At 47.9% G+C, this 11,680-nt stretch overlaps 1 protein-coding gene across 1 annotated transcript in view; it reads right to left on the reverse strand.

Annotated features, from left to right (window-relative positions):
* Positions 1 to 5,162: 5,162 nt before the first annotated feature.
* The window catches only part of MTHFD2 (methylenetetrahydrofolate dehydrogenase (NADP+ dependent) 2, methenyltetrahydrofolate cyclohydrolase), a 21,834-nt gene continuing 15,316 nt past the window's right edge, over positions 5,163 to 11,680 (reverse strand). Inside the window, exons 3-8 of the mRNA XM_006880996.1 lie at positions 9,482 to 9,604; positions 8,985 to 9,137; positions 7,926 to 8,033; positions 6,288 to 6,380; positions 5,855 to 5,980; positions 5,163 to 5,326 (exon numbers count right to left, since the gene is read on the reverse strand). Of these exons, the coding sequence (XP_006881058.1) occupies positions 5,163 to 5,326; positions 5,855 to 5,980; positions 6,288 to 6,380; positions 7,926 to 8,033; positions 8,985 to 9,137; positions 9,482 to 9,604 (767 nt within the window). The remainder of the gene's footprint in view (positions 5,327 to 5,854; positions 5,981 to 6,287; positions 6,381 to 7,925; positions 8,034 to 8,984; positions 9,138 to 9,481; positions 9,605 to 11,680) is intronic.

Consider the following 11,680-nt stretch of genomic DNA (forward strand, 5'->3'; position numbering starts at 1 on the left):
CTCTTTGGGGTGTATTCCCAGTAGTGGAATTGCTGGGTCAAATGGTATCTCTATTTGCAACTTTTTGAGAAAGCGCCATACCGCCTTCCACCATGGTTGCACCATTTTACACTCCCACCAACAGTGAATAAGGGTTCTAGTTTCTCCACAACCTCATCAGCATTGGTTGTTTGCCAGCTATAGTTGTTGTTTTTTAAACTCCGTGGCATATTTTATTTGATAACTTTTTCAACCTTTACAAAATTCCCTTCTCTCTCTCCCCCTTTCCCTCTCTTTTGAATTATACCACTGCATAGTTTCATTTACTCAGTGGTGTTTAGTGACTATATGTTCAATTAAAGTAAGGTTCTATTACAATTGCAATTCTAAACAAAATGTATATATATCTCATATTAAGTCAGAGATAAGAATTAAGGTAATTCTGATTCAGAGTATTCTCAGGGACTCGGGTATTCAATTGTGGGAGGGGGCTTATTAATTTTTTTTATGAAGAATATTTTAATCCACTTGTTTTCCATATACCAGTTTAGAGAAAAAGGTATCTACATTTCTAGGACTTTTCTCAAGTTGTATATTTTAAGCTTAAAAAGCACAAATGTTCCATTTTATCCTGGAAAAGTCACTGCTTTTGAGTTGGTGTATCACAATATGGCACATTATTTAAAAGAAGGTTTTTCCTAGGAATCACTTTCAGTGTATTGTGGTCTGTGTGAATTCCTTGTATAACAGAGGTCCTGAGTAACATTTCAACATCAGATCCCATTTTCATTAGCTCTTCTATTTTCTTGGGAGAGGTCTCCCGGTTTTTTTTTTGAATTCTTCATTTATCTTTTGTCTGGCTGCTTCTAGTGCTCTCCCATCATTTTTAAGAACTTGTTGTCTGGTCCTGTGCAATGTTTTAAAGAGTTGTAAAACCTTGGCTGCCTGACCCATGGTTCTCCACGCCGCAGCTCTAATTTTAATGAAAGTTTATTTACAGAGACTTAGAGTTTCCACTCATTCATTGTTGCAGCCAGCTATAGTTTTATGGAACCATGATCACTACATGGCAGGAGTCTTTCTGCAGAGAGAAGGGCTCAGAAACTTGATCTTGATTCACTGAAAGCACCCACGGTCTACCAGACAAACTGCTTAATCCCCAGCAGAGAGGCAGGCACATAAACGGACACAGCATCACATACCAACAGTCACGGAGGGCAGACTGGTTTAGAGGGGGTACTGACCTTCCCGAGGGACTCAAGGAAAACTCCAGGGAGATAGGAACTTGAGCAAGCTTCACAAGATAACTAGCACTTGGCCAGATGGACAGCTGTTGCTGGGTGTGTCTGAGTACAGCTCACAGCGACCCTGGAACACCTGCTCTGAAGCCTGTCCTATCCTGTGAGCACCTCTGAAACACTCGAGCCCACTGCTGCCGTCACATAATCGAACCACCGAGGTGAGGATCTTCCCCTTTCATCACTGCTTCACCTTCCAAGGAATGACCTCTCCCAGCAGCGGGCCCAAAGCACGGAGACGAGGCTTCAGCTGCACCTCCAAGGAGCATCCTGGCTGCACTTTGTCCAGGACGTTATCCATTTGTCCTTTTGGCAGCCCGTAGGATACACAGAACAGGAAGGACATGAGGTGTTTAGAGTGGTGCAGACGGGCTTGACATCCCACCCACATGGCGCCAGGCTTGACCCTTCCCTCTTTCTCACTTTCACACACACACACTCCAGACTTAACACCTCTCTCTCTCTCTCTCTCACACACACACACACACACACACACACACAGGCCTGGGACACCAGCAGAGTTTAAGACTGGAGACTTGGAAAGGCAGCTGGACTCTGTTCTCAGGGTGGGGGACCGCAGGAGGGCAAGTCCAGTTTGTGATTTAGAACGTTCAGAATCTCGTGGCAGGATCTTGAAAACACTGAAATGGGATGAGCGAGTGGCAGCAGGTGGGGCCGACTGGTTTCTGGGAGACTCCGAGATCTCCGGCAAAGACAATAAAGTGCTACTCTGGGAGTAGTATTAGCAACACCAGACTCTAGACAAAAACCCCCTTCTCCTTCTTCCCTTTCCCCAGCATCACCTTGCACTTCAGAATCTCCTGTCCAGCTTCACCCGCTTTCAACTACACTCAGAGCCCGGTCTTCATGATGCCCCAGGTGAAGATAGAGATGGAGTCGGACTACGACTTCCCAGACATGGAGAGATACCGGAGAGACGCGGACGGCGAGACCACGCTGTAGAAGACGCAGCAGTTCCGGGTGGTGACCGAGCGAGGGGCGGGTGGCTCCCAGTTATGAGGGTAACCGGTAACCGCTCCACGCCCCAGCTCCCTCCTTTATCAGGGGGAGTCGGCTTGATAGTAAACTGGAGGTTGATGGACAGAAGGACCTTGTAGATGCAAAGCTCTGCCCTCCCCTTTGTTATTAAAATAACTGGAAGCAGAGTGTTCCACCTTCCTCAAAAATACAATCCATCATAGAAATTAGGACATTTCTTTTGAAACAGATCAGATGCTTGCTTTCCAAATCCATAGTTAAAAGAGATAAAAGAGGCAATTGTCAGTTTCCATTTAAAATGAATACCCGTTATGATTTCTCTTAAAGGATAGGTTGTAAAGAATCTGTAGAGTCTTGAAAGAACTAGTGAAACACTCTTACTTCACTAGGCCAAGGTGGGGAAATTTGTTTTGCAGTCTTAACACGTGAAGCACTGGAAAGCGTCTTTCTTTCCTGCTTATTGTCTGAGGAGCTTGTGGAAAGTGAACCATCTGCGTGAAGGTTTCTGCCACTCAGAAGTGTGACCCAGGCCCAGCAGACTGAAAAGCCAGGTCCACAGTCTTTTGAGGAAAGAACCAACATATTTGCATGGACTAAGGTTTTTAAAACAGAACAGGTTTGCTGAAGTGAAATCTAGCTTTTAATTAGAATCACTGGGTTTGCTTTCATGTCAGAATAAGTGATGTTAGTCAAACCAATGTCTCGAAGGGAGGATTTGTAGCCCTTTGGGTAGAGTTAACCCCAAAAGAAAACAAACCCTTTTACAATGAGACTGAGTATCAGCCATTTTATCTTCAAACTATATATTAAACCCAGCCATGTTTATTTAACACCTAATTCCGGGCCTGTCATCCCAACAAAGAAACACAGAATCTGTCATGACTTTCTCCAAACTGTGGAGAGTAAATACTTTTTGTCACTAGCTATTAAAAATAACAAATGCAGTGGCTTCCTCTAAGATAAATGACACTATATCACTAATACCTTGAATGCCAGGATGGCTAACTGCCTCTGTAAACCCAGAGCTTAGGTTAGTATCATGTCCTGTCCATGCAAAGTCCTCGGTGTTTCTTGAAAGAAATCTCCGAGCTCCCTTCCAGGAGATTTCTGCCAAGCGGTGAGGCTTTAAACCTTTACATCTACTGATCGTAGTGGAATCACGTAGGCTGCTAATCCAGGAACATCCGCTGATCTTACGTGCAAACCTCTTTCATCTGCATCTGTACCATCCTGGAGCGAGTTAGCAATCTCTGACACGCCGGTTCGAGACCCTGGCTGATCCGGCGACACAGCACGTGGTCCAGATTCAACTGTAGAAACGTTATCGATTCAGGGGAGTAGATGTGCTTGATTCCTCAGACAAGCTGGGAAACCATTCTGAATTGTTTTGTTGTTCTAAGTGGGTTGCTGCCATTTTCCACTTGTGTATTGCTCGGCTGCTGTGTCCCCAGGAACACCCTCATCTCCACAGCTTTCGCCAGGCTGTCATCGCTGCTTGTTCTTGTAGGATAGGAACTGTTTTCCCCACTTGTAAGCAAAACGCTCATTAAAATGTAATCCTGTCCATCTTGTTCTACATTTAATAATTTGGGTGAACCAGAGAGGGAAGCCTCACAGGCGTGAGCTCTCTCTCCCTGACAAAAAGCCCTTCCAGTAAACTGTTAAAGGAACAAAGCTGGCTGGCAGAGGAGCAAGGAGGACACAGGTGGCTTCCAAGTGTCCTCCGTCCTAGTTCTGCCCCCAAGCTGCCAAACATTCTTTATTTCATCAATGTCTAAATCCACAGTCCAGCGGTGAACACACCTCCTTCACCTGAGCCTTGAAAGGAATAGAGCAAACACCTTGCGATCAAAATTCTGCCAAATCAAAGGAATACTTATATTTCAGAAAGTCATTCCACACCGGACAGAGGTGTTTTATTTAAAAAAAAAAGCTTTAATCAAAATCTGGTTAAATTAAATTATTAACTCAATATGTAAAAACATTTCAAGAAAGCCAGCAGGTACATCAGAGAGAAGCAGGCAGTTCTTTGGTGGAAAAAACTAAATTGCATACATACACAACCTGCCCAGGAATTTTCAAGCCCAACTCTTAGCAGGTTTCTCAAAAAAGAGGTCTCCAGATCTTCCAAGAAACCAGAGACACCCTTTAATAGTACAAAATTTTTTTAACAATGATGTTTAAAGATACAGCAAAAGCAAAATAGGACCACATATTGAATAACTTATAAGACTTCTAGCCCTGGAAAACGGGGGTGCACAGCCTCACTGGATAGTTAACATAAAGAGTTAGACACGCCGCAACTCGAGACATTTGCAAGTGACTGAACCATGACGACACGTGAAAAATCTTATGAACGTGTATCTTTCCCTCTTTTTAATCCTTACCCAATTCAATATTATCTAGCTAAACTCAGTAGTCAGTTGATGCATGTATAAATCGGGGTACTATACACCCAATCTCTACCTTTTCTTGCTTTTTTTTTTGTTTTCCCCGAGCAACAATTTTTTTTTTCTCCTTTGGTTTGACCAGTTGAACTTAACAGGTTTAAAACCTCAAGTATCAACTCGTGTTGGAGGAGCACTTGGGAAACGCAGCTGCAGAAGAGGCCAGTCCGAGTCCGTGAAGCGCGGCTTGGCAACGTCAAGCCTCCCTTTCTCAGCAGGAAGACGCCCCCCACGTGAGGTGCCCGAGACTAGATCCCAGGACGGAGCTGACGCTGGTTCTCCTGTGAGGTCTCCTGTGAGGTCCGACAGTCGTATGTGCAAACACCCACCCGTGAAAATTAAGAGCATCCTCTTAACCCCCGTCAGTACAATAAATAAGGGATCCTGCCATTGCTGGTTTGCTGCGTGGATCAGCTTGCAATGCTGGGGGTGACAGCCACTAATTAGATGCCACCCCGAGCTCTTTGGGCTTGGGCACCTCCCGTTCTTCAGGCCTGAGCAGTTTTTTGGCTGCAATGATGGTGTTCTTCATGAGCATGGCGACCGTCATGGGGCCAACGCCCCCGGGGACTGGCGTGATGTACCCAGCTTTCTTCCTGACTCCTGCAGACACACAGGCGAGGACTTCAGTGGGAGCAAAGGACACGCATGCGAGCTAGCATGGTAGGAAAGAGGCAGGCGAAGAAGCTGCCAAGACACACATGAGCTCTCAGACTCGACCTCACACCCGCCTAAGGAAAGCCCGGCTGCCTGGCTCGACAGTAAAGATTCTGAGCATACTAACGACGGGATCTCTGGTGGCTGCGTGGTAAGGAGCTGCCCTGCCATCCCAAAGGCACAAGGTTCGAATCTACCAGCTGCTCCCATGGGATTTATAGCCCCTGAAAACCCTTTGAGGGATCAGCTAGGAGTCAACTTCAGCTCCAAGGCAATGAGTGAACAACCCCGTAAGTGGATCCCATAAGCACCTTAAAATAATTCTAGAATGGCGATGATTTTTAAAAGATGTGTCTTATAAAGAACACATTTTAAATGGTATGATCACGGTAGTTGAAGAGTTAAAAGATGATTTGTCTTAAATATCCATAACAGGCAGGATTTTCCATTTTTTTAGAAAATTATACCCTTTACCTTCAAAATCCACATCCCCAACCAGCTTGGGTTTAGCGGTTACGGGATCCTGGATTCTGTTTATTCCCACGTCGATGATGGCTGCCCCTTCCTTGATCATATCTGCCGTGATCAGGTTTGGGATGCCTGGACATGGGGAGGCAGGAATGATCAGTAGACTTAGTAGTGAGATTCTGGTTGTCTAATTTCACTTTCAACAGAGCTAGCGGATACATTCACATTTTAGAAAAAAACTCCTGAACGTGTTAGCCAAAGAACTGTTTCCACCTTATATACCAAACGACTATTTTGAAGCTTGAGAGAACAGCATTCATCTCTCAAGTCTGCAGTGGAATACCGGGAACCAGTATCAAGGTCTCGTTTTGGGGGATGATGAAATGCAGGCAGAAAACACAAAACAGCTGGGGAAAGGCCCCCTCCCATGCGTTCTTACCGGCTGCAGATACCACAATGTCGGCAAGAATTGTGTGTTTCTTCAACTGCTCTTTAGGAGTGTGTCGATGAGAAATCGTAACAGTCGCATCGCCTGTGCAGGAAGAAACGGGTGCCTTGACTGTCAAAGCCACAGTTGTTTGCTCTTCACACGGCCCTCACCTTACCTTTCACTTGTTGTCAGATACCATCCAGCTGACCACAGTGCACACGACCCAGTGAACATCAGATCTGAACCCTGCTCTGTCCCCACGTCTCTGATACTCTCGGGCCCACTGTTACTGTCACGGTGTCAGTCCATCTGCTGGGGGGTCCTCCTCTTCTCTAACCCTCCACCCTTCCCAGCGTGATGTCCTTCTCCAAGGACTGGCCCCTCCTGACCACAGACCCTAAGGATGTGAGATCAGCTTCCCTCATCCTGGCCTCTAAGAAGCACCTTGACAGAACCTCAAGTTCAAGACGGAAATTAGGCTTTCCCTTGATAGTGACCTAGACAGACTTGCCTTTAGAAACCTCCACTGTGAGTTTGATAGCTGGAGCTAAGAAACAGTTCTTACTCAATGCTGGATTCTCATTCTGTGTTTGGCAGGAGAGGCATTGTGAAGGCCAAGGTCCTACTGACTAGAGGAAACACCTTATCTAAATCAGTGCCTTCACTCTCATTCAGATTACACGTGACCAAATCGGAAATAACGGCCAAACTCGACTTCTAGTTCTCTCTCTCAGCAAACTCCTTTTTTATATCTTGCTTCATTTTGGTGATATTTCGCTTAGAAAAATTAAACATTTTAAAAGGCTGTTACATAGAAGAAGGAATAAATTTAACTATGTCAGGGCCTGGTTAATCTGCAAAGCAGGATCAGCAATGCATTGTAAAAACAGCAGGACCACTCATCTTGGCTTGACCATCCATTCTGCAGTAAACAACTCCAGGAAGCAGTATGCTAATGAATAAGGAGGGACCAAAGGCCTCAGAATTCTAGGAATGTGATACCTTCTTGTTTTCCAATAGATACCATAGGATATCCCGGAAGATGTCTTTGTTTTGAGTTGAGGTCTGGGAATGTTTGATCTACCAGTCAACATCTCAGACAGATATCAGATAATGCAATTACCCCTGCAGGCATGTTCCTAAGGGGGGGGGGGGTGTGGTGTGTGTGTGTGTGTGTGTGTGTGTGTGTGTGTACACCCTGGCCAGAATATTAAACTTGCTATTTGTCATCAGCATTTAACCTCTCCGCATCTTCATTTCAACCTGGTGCCTCCTTTTGGCGGAATTCTCCTGACATATCGGGGCTGGATCCCCGATATAACTATGTCTCCAAACTCCATCTCGCCTACTTTGACCATGTTGTTGGAGGGGCCAGTCCTTGGGGAAGTGGCATCATGCTGGAGAAGGAGGAAGGACAGAGAGAGAGAGGAAGGCCCTGGAGGAGGTGGACAGTGACACCAAGGGTTCGAGGACGCTGGAGACGGTGAGAACGGTACAGGAAAGGCCTGGTTCAGATCTGTTCACAGGGTCACTACAAGTCACAGCTGACGACTAGTATCTAACACCAACAAGCTGCTCCCTAAGTGAGGCTTCCCACAGTGAAAGGCCCCCCCAGGCAGAGGACACAGCCCAGGGCACCTCTCTTACCTCCCGGGCGTTCATGGGCCCCATCCGTGTGCAGCAGCATGGCGATGGGCATGCCCACGTTCTTGGACCTTCCAGCCACCACCACGTTCTTCCCGAGGGTGGGGATTCCTACCAAGACAACATATGCTGGGATCAAAACAAGCCTGAGATTGAGCGCCAGGGAGGAAGAGGCGGGCAGCTTCTGCTCAGACAGGGTAGTCCCCAAGCTCCCGCCTGGTCGGCTCACTGGACTCCACACACAGCTCACCCAGTGACCAGTGGCCACCAGGGCATCTCAGACCCCTGGTGATGCCAGGCGTATGGCAGTGGAGACACCCACCCAAGGGGGCACTCCGAGGCAAGCCGACTGCCAGATGGCCTCGATTTTCTGGTTCGCAGCCAAGTGCTTACGAGCGTGCACCACCAGGGCCACACCAGCCCTGCTCGCTAAACACACTGACTGTTGGTGTCGTCCAGGGAGAGTCGCTCTGCTAACCCGCGCTGATGGTTCAAATCCACCAGCGGCTCCGCAGAAGGGTGGGCGATCTCCCATCGTGCGACTTAGAGCCTCTGAAAACCCACTGGAGGACAAGCTCCGAGCTGGTTCTGACTGGGGGGCAAGGAGTTTAAGGGCTTTGCTATTTCAGAGGAAAAAAAAGGAGAAACAGCCCTTTGTAAAGGGCTTTAAAATTCTAAAATGTGTCGTCTTTTGTAAGACAACAAAATGTCCCATGGATGTGCTGTGTCCACCAACCATCTCCTCCACTGAGGCCTGTAGGTCAGACAGCAGGGCAGCCCCTGGACACGGGAAAGAGCGGTCACTGCTGCGAGGACCCCCACCCTTCGGGACTGTGTAGACTTCTGCCAGCAGAAGGGGGCTCTGGTGGTCTAGTGGGTAAGGAGTTGTGCTGCAAACCCAAAGGCACGCGGTTCAAATCTATCAGCCGCTCTGCGGGAGCGAGACAGGCAAGCACCTCCTATGCGATTTAGAGCCTCTGAGAACCCGCCGGAGGGTCAGCAGGAGTCCATCTGGCCTTGCGGGCACATGACAGCCAGCATCCCTGCAGGGGGGCCACCTACCCGTTCGCTTAATGATCTCCCACACCCCCCAGGGCGTAGCTGGCAGCATGGAGTCCTGGTCCAGGCACATCCGCCCCACGTTAATGACGTGGAAGCCGTCAACATCCTTGTCTGGGGACACGGCGTTGCAGACCCTCCTTTCGTCGATGTGGTCTGCAGGGGAGGACAGTGTGGGCAGTGACTCCTGCTCCGTGGTCAGGTCCACTCGTCTGGAGGCCCCCACGCCCCCAGGCCCCTCGACACCCTGCCCACCCCAAGCTTTCCTCCACCTGCACTCCCTGCACCCCATGTAAGCAAAACCGGACGCCTTTATCCAAGCCAGTGTCCTCTGGGCAGCCACCCCCCTCCACTGTCCTCTGAATCAAGAGCTCAGGGTGGAATGAAACTGGACTGGCCAGATCCACCCCCACCTCCCCTTTCAGGACAAGTCCTCTGTGAGAGGGAGGTTTTACAAAGTGAGAAGTCCCTCCACTCCTCGGTCACCGCCCAGAACTCACCTGGGAGCGGCAGCTGAACGAGAAGGCCGTCCACGTTGTCATCATTGTTGAGCTTGGTGATCAAATTCAACAGTTCTTCCTCGGAAATCGAAGCTGGCTTCAAAATCGTCTCACTGCTGATCCCTGTCAAAGCAGAACGTGGAGACGTGGGCCCTTTGTGAGGACGGCCGTCCACCTGCCGAGCTCCTCCACCAGAAAGGTGGCTTCTCGTCATCACATACATCCCCACACCCATAAAAGACCAATGGCAGGCGAGGAACCTACACACTGTCCTAAATACATCACCAAACTGGCATCATTCCACACAACCCTCAAGGACTTTGTTTCCCAGACAAGGATACAGAGTGTCTGAGATACGAAAGATCAAAGCATCAAGTGACAAAGAGTATTATGCCCAGATCTCTCCAGTTCCAAAACCCATGCCCTCCACTGCGACCTGCTACCACCTCCCAGTGCCTTAAGCCATGGCCTGCGATTGCCTGCAAGGGCCTCGGTTACAGGGACAAGTGATCTCTCTCCCTGGGGCTACAGTGCACCCAGGCAGAGGTCAGCAGCCCAGTGACTCAGCCACGCCAGGGGCTTCATGGCCCTTCAGAGCCAGGACACTGGGCACCTGAACAAAGAAACCTGGGGGAGTGGGCAGAGGCATCCGAGCATGTCCACCTCTTCTCTGTGGTCACACAGGAATCTGCAGCACAGAAAGACCCAGAACACAAAGCCCCAGCTGCTCATTCAGCATTCAAAACTCCAGTGACTTCCTGTTTGCTTCATTGTCTTTCTGGTGAACATTTACACAGCAGAACTCACGCCATTCTACAATATCTAATCGTGATGACCGGTGGTCCTGTGGTCACGTCTGCACTGCGTCAACAGGCTCATTCATTCATCTGGTGGTCTTCAGCTCCCTGACCCCCCAACCTTTTCATCAAGGCTTCAGAAGAGCTGTTGGCACTCCAGCCTCAGCCTGATAAATATATTTTTAAATACAATCCTCAAGGGTGACACATTTACCCTTCTGGGCTGACCTGTTACTTAGTTTTTTGTGTTGACATCTTTTTAAATGTGATTTTATTTTATAGTGGTTTGCATACTCCACAATTTGAATATATTCCATTATGAATGTAGGTGAATTTTGTTTCATTCACGTACACTGGGCTTCACACGTTCCTTCACTCACTTTGTGTTTCATACAGTTATTCACAGATATTTTATTTCATAAAATCCATCACCATTGATCTGTGCTACCATGACCTCGGCTTTTCAAGTCCCCCCTGGACCTTTCCCATTCCTTCACAACCTCCACCCTCTGACCCCCAAACTCTAAAATCCTAGTCATTTCCCACCTCCCCATGTTCTGTCCCCTTGCCCCCACTTCTCCTTTTGGACGTTTATACACATTTTCCTAGCTGTCCTTCTATTTTTACAATAACGGTCTTCTGCAGTATCTGTCCTTATGAGACTGAGTTAGTTCAACCTGTTACTTAGCTTAAATATGACTTCTGGGGATCGATGCAACTCAAAGTTTGACAACGAACTCAGGGCCAGAGTCTCTGGGACTCCTCCAGCCTCGGTAGGTTCCGAGCCCATGGCCATTGAGTCACTTTCAGGTCACAGTGGCCTGAAGGCTGTCAGTCTTTCTGGGAGGGGACTGCCCACCTTTCTCCCTTGGAACACCTCGTGGGTTTGAACTGTGGACCTTTCAGTAATGTGTCACATTACGTACATGTAAAGTTCTGAAAAGTTCTGAAACTGAGGAGGACCTGAAATGCTTGCTGCAGAGGGTCAAGGACTGCAGCCTTCAGTATGGATTGAGGCTCAATGTCAAGAAGACAAAGATTCTCACCACTGGGCCAATTGACAGCATCAGGATGGATGGTGAAGAGATTGAGATTGTTCACAGCTTTAGTTTGCTTGGCTCCACAGTCAACACTCTTGGCACCAGTAGCCAGGATATCAAAAAATGTATTGCCGTGGGAAAGTCTGCGGTTAGGGACCTCTCTAAAGTACTCAAGAGCAATGGTGTCACTCTGGAAACTAAGGTGTGTCTGATACAGGCTATGGTCTTTGCAATCACTTGTTATGCATCAGAGAGTTGGACAGTGACTAGGGAGGATAGAAGGAGAATTGATGCCTTTGAGCTGTGGTATTGGAGAAGAGTGTTAATGTACCATGGACTGCTAGGAAAACAAACAGATTCAT

This window comes from Elephantulus edwardii, unplaced genomic scaffold, assembly GCF_000299155.1.
Source record: "Elephantulus edwardii isolate Elephantulus edwardi_28Jun2011 unplaced genomic scaffold, EleEdw1.0 scaffold00011, whole genome shotgun sequence".
Taxonomy (NCBI): domain Eukaryota; kingdom Metazoa; phylum Chordata; class Mammalia; order Macroscelidea; family Macroscelididae; genus Elephantulus; species Elephantulus edwardii.